The sequence below is a fragment of the Geotrypetes seraphini genome, chromosome 17, assembly GCF_902459505.1.
Source record: "Geotrypetes seraphini chromosome 17, aGeoSer1.1, whole genome shotgun sequence".
NCBI lineage: Eukaryota > Metazoa > Chordata > Amphibia > Gymnophiona > Dermophiidae > Geotrypetes > Geotrypetes seraphini.
In genome coordinates, this window is record NC_047100.1 from 44,435,112 (window position 1) to 44,455,097 (window position 19,986).

Below are 19,986 nucleotides of genomic sequence, written 5' to 3' on the forward strand. Positions count from 1 at the left end.
TGTAGATAAATTAACTAGTGATTCTATTTTAAAATCGAAACAACAGACTATTTGGGTAAACTCCAAGATACAAATAGGCGGGTTTAAGGTTGTCTGGAAGGATTGGATTAAAGCAGGTATAAGATCCTTAACGGAAGTAATTGATAATGGTAAGCTGCTTGATTTTTCACAATTGCAACATAAATATGGTCTGAATAAAAAACAAAGTTATAAGTGGTTGCAATTGAAGCAGGCTATTCAGGTGGGGTTCCCTGAATGGAAATCTTTAAATGATCATTACAGCTTAGAATTCTTATGTTTCCAGGCAGATTTTCTGGGACACCAGGCCGCATAGTGGTATAAAATTATATCTAATTATTTGAATAAGAAACCAAAAAATGGATTAAGAGATATTTGGAGCATTGAGATTAAGCATCAAATTAATGCATCTCAATGGCCACGTATTTGGTCTTGGAGAATTAAAGGTACGATGTCGGCATCTATTAGGCAAACATGGTTCTTTTTGTTACATAGAGCATTCTGGACCCCTACTAGATTACAAAAATTAGATTGCTCTAAGTCTAATAGATGCTGGCATTGTAAAATTGAAATTGGAACTTATTTTATTGTCCATGTATTCAGGCATTTTGGATATCAATATGGGATCAAGTTAATATATTGATGGAAAATCATGTAGCATTATCCTACGACACAGTGATTTTTGGAATGTGTATGAGGGCCAAAAGTCAGATATCTGCAGCAAACAACAAATTATTGATGATTCTTACTGGAGTGGGAATTCAACAAATAACTAATTGGAAAGACTGTTCTAGATTGAATTGTAGTTTTTGGTGGAACTCAGTTTGTCATTTATATAAGATGGAAAGATTTCTTGCAGTACAGAGGGGATATTTTAAAAGGTTTAAGGAGGTGTGGAGGCCATTAATTGAATATTGTAATGATTAAGGGTTATTCTTTTTCCTTAGGGGATAATTTGTAAAAATGGAGGGGAGGGAGAGTCTAAGTATGTATATGTTTGGATAAAATATTTTGTTGATAGGGGAGGGGATGGGAGGTGGGTGGAGGGAATTAAAACATGTGTAATAATATTGCTTAAGAATGTCAAGTGAGTGATGTGAATTACTTGTAATAATATTGTACACTTGTTGAAAGAAATAAAAAGGAATAAAGATGAAAAAAAAAAAAAAGTAGGTTTGAAAGGGGAAGAAAGGATAAAGCATTGAGAAGTTGTAAGTTGACTTTACTAGTCTAGGGGAACTCAAGTAGACATTTTATGCTTTATAAAAAAGAACAAGTAAATGTCATTAGTAGAGATGAAGGTGTTTAATTGAGGTAGTCTGAAACCATGGTTTTCTGTTTCAGCTGAAATGGAATCTGTGTGTAAAATTTGGGATGCACTGGTTGGGACCAGTTTACCAAATAAAGGAACATTTGAATGGAGAGAGACATTTTTCAATAGCTCCCATAATGGCGTGAGGATGGAAATGGAGTTGTTGAGCTCTGGCCACTGCCACCACAACCAGTATGGAACTTCTATCTAGTTGAACAGCCTATCCAGTTGGTGCTGTAACCATGCCCATTGGGAAGGTGGAAGGGAGGTACCACAGATGAGAAAAATCCTTTTTTCCTTAGTTGACAGAATTAGCTTGAGGTAGGGGGAAGACTGAAGGAATGAATCATGCCTTAATGCAATGTGTCATGGTCTCTGCTTTCTGCCATGACAGTACCGAGGTTTTATTTTTTTGCAGATTGAGTGAAAGAGACCAAAATCTGACTGTGGTGGCTAATTTTACAAATTAACAAATGTGCCTGTGTTTCTACTGCTTTTCCAAATTATGCTTACCATAGAAGTCAGACTTACCAGCCTGTAATTCCCTACTTCTTCCTTACTTCCACTTTTGTGGAGAGGGACCACATCCACTCTTCTCCAGTCCCCCGGAACCACTCCCGACTCTAGAGACTCATTGAAAAGGTCAGTCGGTGGAGTTACCAGAACTTCCTTAAGTTCTTTCAGCACCCTAGGATGTACACCATCCAGCTCCATCGCTTTGTCGACCTTTATTTTAGCTAGCTCCTCACGAACACAACCATCTGAAAATCAATCAAGGTCTATTACTCCTCCATCCCTATTCATGTTTGTCTTCTGCGGTCCTGCTCCTGGCGCTTCAGCTGTGAACACAGAACAGAAATATTTGTTAAGCAATTCAACCTTTTCTTTATCAGCTTCTACATATTCCTCCCCTTCACCTTTGAGTCTCACAATGCCACTTTTGCACTTCTTCCTATCACTGATATATCTAAAAAATGTCTTGTCTCCCCGTTTTACCATATCAGCTATTTTTTCTTTCATTTGTATCTTTGCTTTCCTGACTACACGATCAGCCTCTCTTAACTTTCCAGATATTTTTGCCTGTCTTCCTCTTTCTGCGATCTTTTGTAGTTTATGAAAACTAACCTCTTATTCCTTACCTTCTCAGCTACTACTTTTGAGAACCAAAGTGGCCTTCTTTTCCTCATACATTTACTTACTTGCCTCACAAAAAGGTTTGTCACCCTTACAATTGATCCTTTCAGTTTTGTTTACCACATTTCCACTCCTTCCAGACGTTCCCACCCACACAACAATTCTTTGATATAAACCCCTATCTGAACAAAGTTAGTTTTTTAAAAAGTCTAGAACCTTTGCTTTTGAATGAGCCCTCTCTATACCCATCTTAACATTAAATCGTATCATGCATTGATCACTGGATGCCAGAATAGAAACATAGAAACAGGAGAAGATTGTGCAGGATCAGCATTAGGAGTGTTGCAAATAGGGCAGTTTCTATGGGCCCATATGCTACAGGGAGCCCCCTAAGTATGTTTAATGTAGGAGATGGCTTGCTCTTGGGCTTTGGGGCTCCCTCCCAAGTTTCTGCTTGGGGTCCTATCATGTTTAACATCTGCTCCATGGGTTGGCAAAGCCCATATTCTTGCCCAGAAGCAGTCTGGAAAAAAGAGTTCAATGTCTGTGAAGGTTTACTGTGTTAAACCCAACGAGGGAAAGGACAAGGAACTATGGAACCACATGGATTATGCTCTAGAAGGGAGAAGAATACTCTAGTATGTCTGGACCAAGGGGATCCAGAAGAAGAACTGACATGAGATACTTTTCTCAAGCAGAGATTCTTGTTGCCTGAGTGCAATGAAGAACCAAGCTGGACAAAACTGGAGTTCATGTGGATGTGAGACGGCTGACTCATTTGTGGATAAGGAAGAGTGATATCCTCCCCAAGGAAGGAGGAGAGTGAAAAAGAGAGAGTTAATATAGGAGTTACAGTGGAGAAACTACATATGAAAGAGAGACTGTTTTATCTGAACTTGTTATTAGAACTGTAAATATTTTTCAAGTGTCTTCTTAGAAGATACTGTAACAAGTTAAAATTAATTTATGTTTTCAGTAAAGTTGGGATTCAGCATACAATCTCTTTGTGTGGACTTCTTTGGAATCAGCTACCCTTGGAAATGGGAGAATGGATGGACTTACATTACCCATGTAGAGACTTTGAGTGAACACTGAACAAGTAGTAGTGTAAGGCTTTGAAGAAACATCTTCAAGTCGCTCGCCATGCCTTAAAAACCTAAAAAAGCAAAAATGTCTTCTGTAGGCCAATAGATCTGTGTTTCTGAACTGGGGTATAGCAGTGGTCTGGCTGCAGGAGGTATGTAGTCAAGGTAAGTTCTTCCTCTCAGGAGAAGTAGGAGAGGAATAGAGTAAGGTCTTCCTTTGCATTAAAGCCACTGCATTGTGTTAATTGAACATAAAACTGGTCAAACTAAGGTACCTTGGGTTTTGGCCAGGTACTAGTGACCTGGATTGGCCTCCGTGAGAATGGGCTACTGGGCTTGATGGACCATTGATCTGACCCAGTAAGGCTATTCTTATGTTCTTATGTTCTTATTTGCAGGTGCAACAATGAAAATGAATGGTATCAAGTTCATGAGAATATAATCCGCAAGTCCAGTACCAAATACACAGCCCCTAGCTCCAATTATGGTACGTATTTTCTTTATTTTCAAATATGGTAGCCTTCCAGGAAATTGTTTTCTAGGTCCAGCATAAGAAAGCTCTAGAACTGTTTCATAAAATGTCTGACCATAAGTCACAAAAGGGACAAATTATTCACTAAGAATGGGAGTTCAACAATTGTTCAACGCATATAAGTTTTACTGTTTAGATAAACTACTTACTAGCTACTTGGAAACAGCCTTTTTATTTCATTAACTGGCAGCTTCCTACATGCCTTTGCTGATCACAAGGAAATCATTTAAGGGTAATTCAAAAAGCCATTTCCTTGGGTAATTCAGTGCTTTACCCATAGAAATGGGATATGCTGGTAAATTATTTGAATAGGTTTGCTATGTGTACAATTTTACCTGAGTACGGAGAAATTTTCCTGAGGCAAGGTTAGGCAGGCTTTGTAAGTACATATTTTCTTAATGGATGTTAATTGTGTGGTGGTTCTTTTCCTTAGATAGTTCTCCAAGTAAAAGTCCCCGGTGGTTTTGAAAATGAATGCAGAGTCTATGGTAACAGATACTTGCAGATTTTGCATCTTTTTAGGCCATCTTAAAATTACTTCCTACAGTCCCTTGAACTTTGTGAAGAAATTGTTAGTAACAAATGGACTGGTATGGAATACAAACAATCCCTACTCCCCGCCCCTGCATATTTGTGCTTTTATGGGTTGAGAAAGAAGAGCTGATTGTGAAACCATAAGTAAATTGTGTAGAGATTCCATGGGTAGATATGGTAAGGCTTTAAGAAATGATGCTGGAGGGAGGAGGTATTACACAGTGTTTCTTGTAACAGATGTTATCCGAGGACAGCAGGCGGTTATTCTTACATATGGGTGATGTCTCCATGCGCCCCAGCGTGGATATTGAAAAGAAAAAGTGCAATGCACCTTTAAGAGCCTCGGGTATTCTCTCAGCACCCATGCATCAGTTTCTTAAATCTCCCCGTGGTGTGGTAGAGCCCCCGTTCAGTTTCAAGCTAAGAAGCCAAGAAGGGGAGACGGGAGGGTTGTGAGAATAATTGCTGTCCTTTGATAATACCTGTTACAAGAAACTAATTGTGCTTTATTCAAGCACAAGCAGGCAGGGTTATTCGTACAAATGGGACTTCCTGGCTGCCAAGATCATGGTTCTAATAAGAGGTTGTCCACTACCCACCATGAGCCTGGTGAGATCAAGTGTGATAGGGGGACCTTGGCTTTAAAGGGCAATTAAATGTTGTAGAACAGTTTGGCCAAAGTGGCTATCTTGGCTGGAATATGCCTCAAGGCAGTAATGTGTAGTGAAGGTGTGAACAGAGAACTAGATGGCCACCCTACAAATGTTCTCAATAGGAGTTGAGTGGAGATAAGCTGCGGTTGTAGCTATGGTTTGAACTTTGTGTGCCGTGCAGCTTCCATCATGGGGCAGAATAGTCTACTGGGATCAAAGTACTGGAACAGCTGAGTCGAGAACCTGTGAGGCTTAGTCCAAGTCAGGTAGTAGGCAAGAGCTCGCTTGCAGTCCAAGGTGTGGAGAGCTACCTCATTGGTGTGAGTGTGGCTTCAGGCAGAAAATAGGGAGCATAATCCAAGACCACCTTTGGGAGGATTCTCAGGTAGGTATGAAGGATCACTTTGTCATGGTAGAATATTGTATAAGGAGGATCTGACATTAGGGCTTGTAGTTCACTCACTCGATATGCTGATGCAAGAGCTATCAGGAAGGTTACTTTCCATGCAAGGTACTTGAGTGATGAAGACAAGAGTGGCTCAAAGGAATGTTTCTTCGAGGCAGAGAGTGCCGCATTAAGGTCTCAAAGCACAGCTGGAGGCTTAATTGATGGTCTGGTATGAAGCAAGCCCTTCATGAATTTGGACACCAGCAGGTGTCTAGAGAGTGGTTTGTCATCTAGTAGCAGATTATAGGTACTAAGGTGGACTCTGATGTAAGGGATTTGCAGGCCAGAGTCAGTCAGGTGCAGGAAATAGTCAAGCACTGCTGGCAGAGGACAAGTGCTAGGATCTTGCGAGTGAGCAGCGTACCGCTGTGTGAAGCGAGTCCACTTGAAGCGATAGGAGTGTTGTGTAGAAGGCTTCCTAGAATCTTCCAGGATAGTTGACTGGGGCTGAGAGTCTTTCAGTATCTAGCGGTTGGGAGAGAGAAGCCATGCTGTGAGCATCAGGAAGTGGACGTAGGGATGGAGGAGGGAGCCCTCGTTCTTTGTCAGCAGCATTGGAAATACTGGAAGAGTGATGGGTTCCATGGTCGTAAGTGGCAGCAGGAGAGAGGGAATCATGGTTGCCACAGCCATCTGGATGCTATGAGGATAATGGTAGCCTGCTCCTCGCGAAGCTTGAGTAGACTATTACCTATGAATGGGAAAGGAGGGAAAGCATAAAGGAAGAAACAACTCCCAACTGAGGAGAAAGGCATTGGATTCCAGACAGTTGGAGGTATAGAGTTTAGAACATAAGAATGGAAGTTTGTGGTTGTTGGAAGAAGCAAAAAGATCCACTTCTGAGGTTCCCCAAAGTGAAAACAGCTGGTGCACAATAGTGGGATTTAAGGACCATACATGTGGATGCAGCAGTCTGCTCAATTTGTCTGCAAGGAGATTCTGTGGTCCCGCTTGGTAGACAGCCTTTAGATACACAGTGTGGAGAACTGCCCAAGACCAGATCCAGATTGCTTCCTGGCACATGTGGCAACATCCGGTGCCTCCCTGTTTGTTCACATAGCTGATGGTTGTCTGTACGAATGAGTACAACTTAATTGAGAAGGTGTTCCTGGAAAGCACAGAGAGCTTTGTGAATTGCCTGCAACTAGAGGAGGTTGGTGTGGAGTCTCTCCGAGTGGCTCCATAATCCCTGGATATGGAGATTGTCAAGATGGGCTCCCTAGGCCAGTATAAAGGCATCGGTTGTCAAAACCTTCTGGTGTGGTGGAGGCTAAAACAAGAGGCCCCTGGAGAAGTTGGTAGGGGTCATCCATCATTGAAGCGAAGTGCGGAGGGCCGAGGTCACTCTGATATGTTGTGAGAGCTGTCTGGTCACTAAAGACCATAGAGTTGAAAGCGCCCACTGAGGCTCCATGAGGTGTAGCTGGACAAAGAAGGGCCACATGGACTGTGGAGGCCATGTGACTAAGAATCTGTAGCATCTGGTGTGTTGTGATGTGGTGATGGGAAGAGGTTGTTTGGCAGAGTTGAATCAGAGTGTCGAGTCTCTGTTGGAGCAGGAAAGCCTGAGTCTGACTTGTGTCGAGGAAGGCTCCAATAAACTCCAGGACTTGTGTGAGCAGGAGTTTCGGCTTCTAAAGAAACACTAAGCAAGCTTCTTTTTAAGGGGCAAATGCTGTTTGGTAAGGGATTAGACAACCTTATGGCCAGTGTGGCAGATCGTCACCCTAAAACACAGGTATCAAAGTTGGTCCTCAAGGGCTGCAATCCAGCCAAGTTTTCAGGATTTCCCCAATGAATATGCATTGAAAGCAGTGCATGCAAATAGATCTAATGCTTATTCATTGGGGAAATCCTGAAAACCCAACTGGATTGCGGCCCTCGAGGACCGACTTTAACACCCCTGCCCTAAAGCTTTGTCTGACAGCAAACCACAAGTTCTTAGAGGGTCATGTTGAGCTATTTTCGAGGTTCTCAGCGATTTCGTCAATGTTCGAGAAGAGCCTCTACCCAGAGATCATATTATGTTCAAATCTGTTTTATTATGAATACATAACAACAAATAACAAAGACAACAAAGTCAAAGGAAAGATCTTCCAACAATACAAAAGTTATCGCGTTGTTTTGGTGGAACAAGAGTGGAAACCCCCTGCCCACTCCCAAACCCCACCCAAGCAGCCAAAACCACCCGTACAAAGTCCCCTCACCCTTGTCCCATGAAGCAAACAGAAGTCAAGCAACAAAACGCCAAAGGCCCGTGCTCTGGTGGCCCATGGCAGTCACAAGAGAAAAGCCCTCCCCCCCCCAACAATCAAACAAATCAACAAAACAAAAGAGGAAAAAAAAGGAAGTGTCTGCGGTAACCGATCCTAGGAGTGAGCATGATGAACCTCAACAAGGCTAAGCAAGAGGATTCAAAAGGAGATTGCGACCTCTAGGAGATAAGGAATCCAAATAGACTCCCCACACAAGCAGAAAGTGACGAGGGCGACCAACCACCCCTTGGGCCTCCCACATGGCCAAAACCCAGAGATCATATTAAAGATCTAGACCAGTGTCTCACAGACTATTTCTAGCTATGGCACACTAAACAGGTGGCTGTGGCTTTGAGGTCATCCGGAAGTGCATGGATGTTGACGTGATGATGTCACATGCATGTGCATGCGCGAAAGCTGTTGGGAGGAGGTCAACAGGAGAGGTGTAGAGAGGATTAACGATGGTGGGAAGGAAGAGAGGTGCCGGTGCTGGCAGACTGTTTACAGGACATGCCTTTCTCCGTGAGAGGCACATTAGTCAGCTGGCGCAGGTGACTCTCCTCCTCGTCAACATCTTGCGGCACACTTCGAATCTCACCGTGGCACACAGTTTGCGATTCACTGATCTAGACAGAGCTACAAAAGTGCTAGGAGACCTCAGTCCTCTGGTTCTCACACCACAGCACCCTTCAAGAAATCACAATGATGCCAGGTTAGTTTCCCTGCCCCCGCAGAAGGGTAAGAGGTTATCAGCTTAAGGGGAGGCTTGAGAGTGGATTTGCTTGGACTGCTGGATATCATTTGAGAAAGTTACAAGCTTGAATTCTGTCACCCACTCCTGGATCTATTTGTGAACTCCACAGCTGGGAGGCCAGAGAAAGCAGTCAAATTTCGAGCAAAGGTGACAAGGCTCTCTTTCGAGCCTTAGGAAGATGCGCTATATACTTCAGAGTACTCAAGAAAGACTTAGAAAACTGGAGACCAATCCTGGATCTGAAGTCCATCAGTGCAGCCATTCCACATGGAGACCGTTTGGTTGGTCATTGTGGTGTTGGCTCCAAGGGAATTCTTTGTTTCCCTGGATTTAATGGAGGCCTATCTGCATATTCCCATATTTCTGGTGCACAGAAAGTTTCTGTGGTTTCATATTTTGGGGAGACATTTCCAGTTCTCTGTGCTTCCCTTTGGCTTGGCAACAGCATCGTACACATTCACAAAGGTGATGGTGGTGGTAGTTGTGCATCTCCATAAAGCGGAAATACAACACATCCATACTTGGACGACTGATTGATCAGAGCCCTGTCCAAGTTGGCGGGAGAAAAGGTGATCCAACTGCTGCAGAGCCTGGGTTGGATTTGGGAATTTGGTTCAATATGGTGGGAGGCCATGTTTTTTTCCCCAAGTCATGCAAACAGAAAATCTGGAGACAAATTTCAGACCTCTTGACAATGCCACTGCCTACGGTATGGCACTATCTATAAGTATTGGGGTCCTTGGCAGCAACCATAGAGTTGGTTTCCTAAGCGGAAGTTCATATGCAGGACACCTTATTGTCATGCTGGTCCATGCAGACAGATCCTCTTCAGATGCAGCATGACTCCATGGGTACTTTAATATCTCTTGGACAGTTGGGACTGCCAAGATCTGGAGGAAGATAATATGGTCATGCAATCAGCTGAGAAGCTTCCTGTATAGGTTACCAAATGATTCCTCTCCTGTACAGGGAATGTTAGCCGGATGGTTGTGAGCGTTGGGATCTAAATCTTGAGATCTGGAGCCAGGCTTACTTTTGCATGGCGATGGAAATTACAGAGGCTTGGGAGGTGACCTTAAACACGTCAAAGGCAGAGTGGACCATGTATCTCCTGGTATCCAGCAGGTCCATCAACAGCTGCTGATATGATGGAATGTGCTCCAGTGGGATATATCTCTTATAACTTGGTAGCTTCTGCATAAGAGACTTCAAATATAAAGTCATGAAGAAATTGCACTTCAAGATTTTGTTGGCCAGCATAGATCCCTGGAACACTCTGTGCTCAAATCTATCCAGAGTTTGACCCTCTCTTCTGGGAGGGGTGATATTGTGGGTTTGTGCACTATACACCGCTTCAGGGCAGATTCTAAGACCAATGATTGATGCAACAACTGTGGTCTGTCGAACACTGGACAGGTTTAAATGCGATACAGTGCATCTAATTTGTGCAGTGCTAAAAGGATGTCGAGAGGGGAAGCCCAGTTCTTGAATAAGATCTCCTTTAAGAGATGGTGTAGAACAGGGGTCTTAAAGTCCTTCCTTGAGGGCCGCAATCCAGTCGGGTTTTCAGGATTTCCCCAATGAAAATTTATGAGATCTATGTGCATGCACTGCTTTCAATGCATATTCATTGGGGAAATCCTGAAAACCCGACTGGATTGCAGCCCTCAAGGAGGGACTTTGAGATCCCTGGTGTAGAGGAAGCTGTATGTATGAATCTGTAAGGATTCACTAGAGGTAAGTCTTGTCAGACAAATCTGATCAATTTCTTTGGGTGACCAGAGAATTGGATAGAGGATGTGCACTAGATGTGGTGTATTTAGATTTTAGTAAAACCTTTGACAGTGTTCCACACAGACGTCTAATAAATAAACTGAGTGCCCTCGGGATGGGTCCTAAAGTGATGGGCTAGGTCAAGAACTGATTGAGTGGAAGGTGACAGAGGGTAGTGATCAATGGAGATCGCTCTGAGGAAAAGAATGTTACCAGTGGTGTGCCTCAAGTTTCTGTTCTTGGGCCTGTTCTTTTTAACATTTGTATAAATGATATTGCTGAAGGGTTGTCGAGTAAGATTTGTCTGTTTGTGGATGATACCAAAATCTGCAATAGAGTGGACACGCTGGAAAGACCTGGTGAAGCTTGAAGAATGGTCTGAAATTTGGCAGCTAAAATTTAATGCTAAGAAATGCAAGGTCATGAGTTTGGGTTGCAAATACCCGAGGGAATGGTACAGTTTAAGGGGTGAAGAACTTATGTGCACAACAGTAAAGCGGGACTTGGGTGTGATTGTATGTGATGATCTTAAAGTGGCCAAACAGGTTGAAAAGGTGACGGCGAAAGCTAGAAGGATGATAGGTTGCATAGGGAGAGGTATGGCCAGTAGGAAAAAGGAGGTATTGATGCCCCTGTATAAGACTTTGGTGAGACCTCATTTAGATTATTGTGGTCAATTCTAGAGGCCGCACCTTCAAAAAGATATAAAAAAGATGGAGTCAGTCCAGAGGAAGGCTACTAAAATGGTATGTGACCTTCATCATAAGGCATATGGGGACAGACTTAAAGATCTTAATCGATATACTTTGGAGGAAAGGTGGGAGAGGAGAGATATGATAGAGACGTTTAAATACCTATTTAATGTAAATGCGCATTTGAAAGGAAGCTCTGGAATGAGAGGGCACAGGATGAAGTTAAGAGGTGATGGGCTCCAGAGTAATCTAAGGAAATACTATTTTACGGAAAGGGTGGTAGATGCAGGTGGTGGAGACAGAGACTGTGTCTGAATTCAAAAGGGCCTGGGATAGGTACGTGAGATCTGTCAAAGAGAGAAAGAAATAATGGTTACTGCAGATGGGCAGACTAGCTGGGCCATTTGGCCTTTATCTGCCATCATGTTTCTATGTTTCTAGTCTTGAGACCACTTGGATAGTCAAGGGCAGCTAAAAGCTCTGCTCGAGGTTGGACTCCGGTCTCTGCCATAAGTGACAACGTCTTCTCCAGTTGGCTATAAATCTCAGAAATGACCGGTCCTCTGGGGGTGATCTTTGGCCCGATGGGAGGCCGAAAGATTCATCCGTCGAAAAGCCAGGGCAGAAGCTGGAAGATTGGGGAGGCAGATCTGAATCAAACCCCCGTAAAAGCAGGCTGTGATGAGACATGTCGCATAGGGGAGCACTGAGGAGAGCTTCGAGAAGAATGACAAGAGTGTCTAGAGTGTAAAGAATAGCTTTATTCTCTTGATGAGGTCTCCTGCCATTACCAGGATACCTGGTGCTGATCATGCGGGTCAACCACAGAAGTCCAAAGTTATTGTTGCCCATGTATGTCTATACCAGATGCCTATGAATTGCACCACGGTGGGCATCGGGGTCAGGTGGATTGTAATTCTGAGATTGGCAACTTACTGGAGATTCCATGTGGTGCTCGGACAGTTTCTTAACAGGGACTTTGGGGGCAGAAGCTGATACTGTGTTTGCCTGTAGAAGCCCCGGAAATTCCGACTAAAACAGCTGAAGGAGCTGTTCACACAGGGATGGGCGCAGGCTGGGTTGAGTGTTGAGGCGTCAGTGACCCCATTGCAGAGGCGTGTCTCGAAGAGGACACTGATGGGCTGGCGAACCAGCCACTGTGTGACGATGCCAGTGGCATGCTACTGGGGATGAAAATTGGGAGGATTTTGAAGTGATCCTGAAGGGGGAGGTCAAGTACTTGCGCGTCTCAGGTCTCTTCCGTGGCTCCCCCGATGGTGGTATTGCCGATGAGGGAGGTGACTGTGATGAAGCAGTTCCCAGTATAGTCTTGCTCCAGTACCTATTTAAGCGGTTACAACTGTACTGGGTATTCAAGTGGTGCTTATTTAAGCTGCTTAGGCTGCTCTACTGGCTCATACCGGCATCTCCTGTGCTGGACTGTTGGTCGCTAAAAAAAGCTGCTGGGGGGGCAGTGGCTTGCCCTCAGTCTCAGCAGTAAGGAGAAACAGGAGAGAAATACAGAGCCCTCCTGTCGTCTCCAGATATCTAGAACTCCTCCCCTTCCACTTAAAGCTGGCTTGTTGTTCCTCCCTGAGAAAGAAAGAAGAGCAGTTGGTATGCTGAACTTCTCCATTTCAGCGAAAACGAAAGAATCTGCACCACAGGGAGATATAGGGAGCCGACGCATGGGCGCTAAGGGCTCTTAAAAGCGCATTGCACTTTTTCTTTTCAATGTCTGCACTAGGGCTCTGTTGGAGATGCCACCCATATGTGAGAATAACCCTGCCTGCTTGTTCATGGAGAACAGAAGCATACTTTTTGTAATGCAGTGTGTGTTTATAAAGCCATAGTTGGAGGAAGCAGCTTTGGAAACAATAGTTCAAGCAACGATAAAGAGTTCTTTGGATTTTATTGTGTGTAGTATTAACAGGTAAAACTGCTAAGGGTGATACAAATTACTCAAAATACAGTAGTAAGATTAGTGACTGTGAGAGGTAAGAAGGAAAATGAAAACAGTTTACAGTTAGTTTAGCAAAGTTTTTAAAAAGTTTGGATAATTTCCTAAAAGAAAAGTCCATAAGCCATTATTAAAATGGATTTGAGAAAATCCGCTGCTTATTTCTGGGATAAGAACATTAATTATCCCAGGACAAGCAGGCAGCATATTCTCACACATGGGTGACGTCACCGATGGAGCCCCGGCACAGACCACTTCAAAAGTGCATCACCACTTTAAGTCTTTGGAATGTTCACGATAGCCTGCACCGCGCTTGTGCGAGTGCCTTCCCGCCTGACTTAGGTGCGCGGTCCCTCAGTTTCTTAGTTTCCGCGGAGCTAAGATGACGCATTTCAAAGTCGTTGAAAACTTTTTTTTGCCTTCCCGCTCTCGCGTCAGTGACTTTTCAGTCATTTTCGTTGGGGTTTTTTTTTTTTTCCATTTAGTTTACCTTCGTTTAACCCCCCCCCCCCCAACCCTCTTTTTCTCTCTCACGGGTTCGACCCGGCGAGGCCTGGTGTACTACCTTGGCCTTCGACATCGATTTTATCAAGGCGGTCTTCCCATCAATGTCACTCCTGCAGACGGGATGTAAGTGCGGTCGCTGTGCACAGCCCATCTCTATGATTGACCCACATCACTGGTTTCTCCAGTGTTTAGGACTGGAGCACTGCATGGAAACCTGTACCTGGTGTTCTTCTCTTCAGAAGAGGACTTTGAAAAACCGCCTTCTACAACAGAAGTTATAGTTCGGTGTCGCTATGGAGGGGAAGTCGACATCAATACTGACACCAGCGGTGCCAACCAAGACAACACCCCGTATATCGACACGGCAGAAACATCACTGATATTGCAACCTCCTGTGGGTAAGCCGGTTTAGAAGCCTTCCCCTACCTCATCTGAGGCTCAGGTCAAAGTGACATTGAGTCAAGTCATGCCGACCTTGAAAAAGTCTCATAAGCGCCTGGTCCCGATTTCAGTGAGTGCCTCAACATCAACTTCCTTGTCACTGGACCGGAGTGCTACCAGCAAAAAAGCCAGTGGTACTGGTGCTCTCCCTTAAGCAAAGGATTGATGATTTGCTTAGGGAGGAATTGAGTGAGCATTTTCAAATGCTGGTACCGACCCAATTTATGGCCACATCGACATCAGCTGTCCAAGCTAGGTCGACACCGGCACTCAAGGTGATGGTTCAGTCTGAGCAGATAGCGACACCGACCACACCTCAAGTTGATGCTCCACCGGTGCGGGGACCTTTAGCATGGGAGTCGATTGATCTCATTCCACGGCAGCAGTCGTCCTTGACTGAAACATCTAGAGAGGCGACGACGGTGCAGTCTTGGAAGGCCTCTCATAAGATGAAACATATTGAGTCTTCAGCAAAGAATTTCCGACACTGTCCTCATTCTATTCAGGACTCAGACTTATTGGGAGACTCGGAGCAGAAACCACTGTCATCTGATGATGATGACACTGATAGTTCAGATTCACCTCAGCATTCTTCTCAACCTGCTGCTTTATCTGAAAGGTCCTCTTTTGCAAGGTTTCTCCAGCAAATGTCTGAGGACCTTTCCATTCCACTGCAGGTGGACTCCAAGTATAGCAAACAGTTCTTGCAGGCTCTGGATTATGACCAACCACCAAAAGTACATTTTGCGTGAGACTTTCTATAAAAATCTAGAAACTCCACTTTCTATTCCTGTGGCTCCTAGAAAGCTTGGTTCCTGTTCCTGGGTTTGATAAACCTCAGCTTCTTCATGAGTCTCTTGTAGTGGAGTCGACCTTGAAGAAGTCTTCAGGGGTTTTTGTACCACCTAGTAGAGAGGGTAAAGCAATGGCCAAATTTGGTAAACGCCTTTACCAAAATGCAATGTTGGTGAACCGAGCTGGAAACTATAATTTCCACTTTTCATTCTACCTGAAACATCTGGTTAAGCTTTTCAAAAATACATTCCCTCATGAAAAACTCAGGCTTTTCAAAATCTTATTGCTACAGTTTTCCAATTGAGGAAGTATATGGTTCATTCTACCTATGACATATTCGAACTTACTTCAGAAGCGCCAGCCATGCCGGTGGCTCCGTGTTTCCAAACTTGATGTCAACCACCAAGATTGTTTAGCTAATGCTCCGTGTCTTGGGGATGAACTTTTCAGTCCATCTATGGACACTGCTACTCAAAAATTGTCTGCCCATGAGACCAGGTGGGACACATTGGTCAAATCAAAGAAAAAGCCTCAACCACCTCGTGCTTTCAGGTCTACTTCTTACCATCACAGGTTTACTGCTAAGCCTGCTTCTCCTGCTCCTCCTCAACCTAGGAATTAAAAGCAGCAATCACGTCTACAACCTAAGCAACAGGCTGCTCAATAAAAACCTACACGGCCTTTTTGACGTGTTCCTCAGGAGCATAGCCACTGTTCTCATTCTCAAATCTCTGCCTTAGCTGATCGGAGGACAGCTTCAGTATTACATCCACAGGTGGGAGCTTATCACTACAGATCTCTGAGTTCTAAACATCATTCGTCAGGGGTATGCTCTCCACTTTCATACCCTACCTCTGGATCATCCTCCAAGAGAGTCTATTTCGGACCCTGCACAGTCTTCTCTTCTCATTCAGGAGAATTCAATACATCCTTCTTCTAAATGCCATTGAAGAAGTTCCTCTATCTCAGCAGAATCAGGGATTCTACTCCCGATATTTTTTTAATTCCAAAGAAAACGGGAGGTATACGACCTATTCTGGATCTTGGAGATCTCAACAAATTTCTAGTCAAAGAAAAATTTTGGATGCTCTCCCTTGCCATTCTTTATCCACTTCTGGATCAGAACGATTTGCTATGCTCTCTGGATGTCAAAGAAGTCTACACGCATATACAAATTCATCAGGCTTACCGCAGATACCTTCGGATGTCCTTCCTTTCGGCCTAGCATCTTCTCCCAGAGTCTTCAGAAAGTGCCTGATTGTTGTGGCCGCATATCTCTGATCCCATGGTCTTCAAGTCTTTCCTTACCTGGACGACTGGTCGATCAAAGCTGTCTCATCACAGGAGGTGGTTCTAGCAACGTCTCAGACCATTTTCTTCCTACTAGCTTTGGGATTCAAAATCAGTTTCCCCAAGGCTCATCTAATTCCGACTCAACGTCTTCAGTTCATTGGGGCTATCCTTGATACTACTCTCATGAGGGCGTTTCTCCCTCCAGATCGCCTGAACACTCTTCTCATCCTCTGTGAACAGAAGTTGAAGATTCACACCATATCATGATGATTCTCCTAGGCCAGGGGTGTCCAATGTCGGTCCTCGAGGGCCGCAATCCAGTCGGGTTTCAGGATTTCCCCAATGAATATGCATGAGATCTATTAGCATACAATGAAAGTAGTGCATGCAAATAGACCTCATGTATATTCATTGGGGAAATCCTGAAAATCCGACTGGACTGCGGCCCTCGAGGACCGACATTGGACACCCCTGTCCTAGGCCATATGGCTTCCACAGTTCATGTAACACCACTGGCAAGGCTGCATCTTCGCATTCCTCAATGGACCTTTGCTTCTCAGTGGTCTCAAGCGACAGATCGTCTATCACAGCATATCTCTGTCACATCATCTCTTCAGCAGTTGCTTCAATTGTGGATGACCTCATCCAATCTCTCCAGAGGTCTGCTTTTCACTTGCCCCCTCACCAAAATGTGATAACGGCAGATGCATCTCCTTATGCCTTCGCACAGAAAATCAAGTATCAATGTACTACATAAACAACCAAGGAGGCACGGGCTCTCTCCTGTTATATCAGGAATCTCAGAAAATCTGGCTTTGGGCGACAGTTCGCAACATTTTCTTAAAGGCTACCTGTATTCAAGGGGAGAAGAATTCCCTAGCAGACATCATCAGCAGATTTCTTCAACCTCACGAATGGACTCTCAGTTCTACAGCTCTTCATCCCATCTTTGTTCAATGGGGCACTCCACAGGTAGATTTGTTTGAGACCCATCTCAACCACAAGTTGCCGCAGCTTTGCTCCAGACTTTACTCTCCTCCCGTCTGGAAGCCGATGCATTTCTCCTGGATTGGATGGGCCTGTTTATATGAATTCCCTTCAACTCATCTCCTGTTAAAAGATGCTGTTCAAATTCAAATGAGAATCAGTCACCATGATTCTCATTGCTCCTCGGTGGCCCAGACAACATTGGTTCTCCTTCTACTTCAACTCACCACCAGGGAGCCAGTTCCCCTACCAATCTTTTCTAGTCTGCTTACTCAGAATCAAAGATCGCTTCTACATCTCAACCTGACAGCTTGGTTTCTCTCGGGCTGATTCCATCTGTATTCCATCTCTCTCAGCCTGTATGCAATATTATTGACGCCTCCAGGAAGCCAGTCACTCAACAATGTTATCAACAAAAGTGGACTAGGTTTTTTTCTTCCTGGTGTCTCCATCATCATGATCTAACTTCCTTGTCAGTGGAATTGGTGTTGGATTATCTACTTCATCTGTTTGACTCTGGACTCAAATCTACATCTATCAGAGTCTATCTTAGTGCTATTACATTGTTTCATATGCCAGTCGAGGGAAAACTTCTTACTGTTCATCCTTTGGTCTCCAGATTCATGAAAGGACTTTTCAATGTGAAACCACCTCTCAAGCCTCCTCCTGTAGTCTGGGACCTCCATGTAGTTCTTAATGTAGTTCCATGTAGTTCTTTCTAGGTTGATGAACCCACCATTTGAACCAATGGCCATGGCTCATCTCAAGTTTCTTACCTGGAAATTTTTTTTCTTATCTCGCTTACTTCTGCCAGGAGGATAAGTGAGTTACAAGAGTTGTTGGCAGATCCAGCCTTCACAGTTTTTCACCATGATAAAGTGGTTCTACGCACCCACCCAAAGTTTCTTCCGAAAGTTGTCACGGAGTTTCATCTCAATCAGTCAATTGTTCTCCCATATTTTTTTTTCCCCTAAGCCTCATTCTCATGCAGGAGACAGGACATTAAACACTCTGGACTATAAATATGTTTTGGCCTATTACATCGACAGGACAAAGCCACATAGAACATCTCACCAGCTTTTCGTCTCATTTGATCCTAATAAGTTGGGGCATCCTGTTTCCAAGAGATTTGCAACTGGGTAGCTGGCCTGTATATCGTTATGCTATGCTCAGACTGGATTGTGCCTGGAGAGTCGTGTCACAGCTCACAAAGTCCAAGCTATGGCAGCTTCTGTAGCTTTCCTTAGATCTACTCCTATTGAGGAAATCTGTAAAGCTGCCACCTAGTCCTCAGTTCATACATTCACCTCGCATTATTGTCTGGAGTCTTTCTCCAGACAGGATGGGCACTTTGGCCAGTCAATATTACAAAATTTATTTTTCTAATGGCCAACTCTCCCACCATCCCATTCTAGTTAGATTGGAGATCACCCATGTGTGAGAATATGCTGCCTGCTTGTCCTGGGCTAAAGCACAGTTACTTACTGTAACAGGTGTTATCCAGGGACAGTAGGCAGATATTCTCACAACCTACCCTCCTCCCCTGGTTGGCTTCTCTGCTAGCTATCTGAACTGAGGAGACGCATGCCTTATGTCAGGCGGGAAGGCACTTGCGCTTGCGTGGTGCAGCAGACGCGACCTTTCTAGAGTTCTTCAATCAACATTGCTTGTCAGGCTGTCTGCATCGGGGCTCCGTGGATGACGTCACCCACATGTGAGAATATCTGCCTGCTGTCGCTAGATAACACCTGTTATGGGTAAGTAACTGTGCTTTTTGGTTCTCATGTTGAACTCCATTGGTGTTCTTTTAGGGGGAGGGGCTGGGAGGATTGTATTCTATTTGGAATGTGATTTCCAGGTGTGCTGCAGAACCCATAGTGTACTTGGTTGTTGTTTGTACTTGTTGGGGTTGGTGTTTTCAATAAAATATGAGTAAAAAAAAAAAAGAAACATTCTGTATTTATTAGTGAATAAATCCTCAAAGCTGGGTGGTTGTTTTCCTCTATATTCCTTAAATTTGAATTTTAAAAGTACTGCCTAAGAATCTGGAAAATCTGGATTAACCCATTCCCCAATCAGTTTGTATTTTTGACTTGTACTGTATAAAGATACAAATGGTGATTATGTGCTTTTATACAGTAAAATACCTAGGCTTGAAATAGGTGTTGTCTTGTTCTTCAGGCATAGGTAATCTGTAGTAGTATTATACTGTATGTGTTATTAGTGGTATTCTAAGCTATTACTCTGTTTTACATTTTTAAATATTAATGTAATAACTGATTGTAAATATAATCCGGGTACAGTTTATTGCCCCCCCCCCCCATCACACACACACACACACTTAAAAAGGTGTTTCACGTGGACTTACTTTTGGCAAAGTCAGTGCTTTTATGATCTGGAAGTAGTGGCTATTCCTGACCCTGTTTCTCTCTTACTTTATTCCTGAGGTGGTTATTACTTTCCCAGAAGAAGGAAAGAAAAGGGATGCTTAGGTAGTATGAATTCTAAGCAGAAAGGAATAGAAAAAGAACTACTGTTGAGACTGAAACTGGGCTGCTCACAGTCTGCTAGATGAAATCCCCAATCTGTAGGATGGAGAAATTGAAAGAAAAGTGCAGATTGAATGCATGGCCAAAAAAAGCAAAATAGATGTACTCTATAGGCCAGATAAAGCATAGAAGGCCAGAAAAATTTGTTTGAAGGGTCTCATCCAGCCTTTGGGCCATACTTTTGGGAACTCCTATTCTAAATTGTTCTGAAAATAGTAAGGAAAGAACTAGTGTATTCTTAATTGAATTTCTCTACTTTTGAAA

At 43.8% G+C, this 19,986-nt stretch overlaps 1 protein-coding gene across 3 annotated transcripts in view; it reads left to right on the plus strand.

Annotated features, from left to right (window-relative positions):
• DOCK3 (dedicator of cytokinesis 3) overlaps nucleotides 1-19,986 on the plus strand; it is a 694,894-nt gene that overhangs the window by 204,262 nt on the left and 470,646 nt on the right. For all 3 annotated transcript variants that reach the window (XM_033926008.1, XM_033926006.1, XM_033926007.1), the window contains exon 13: nucleotides 3,948-4,036. In XM_033926008.1, coding sequence (XP_033781899.1) covers nucleotides 3,948-4,036 — 89 coding nt within the window. The remainder of the gene's footprint in view (nucleotides 1-3,947; nucleotides 4,037-19,986) is intronic.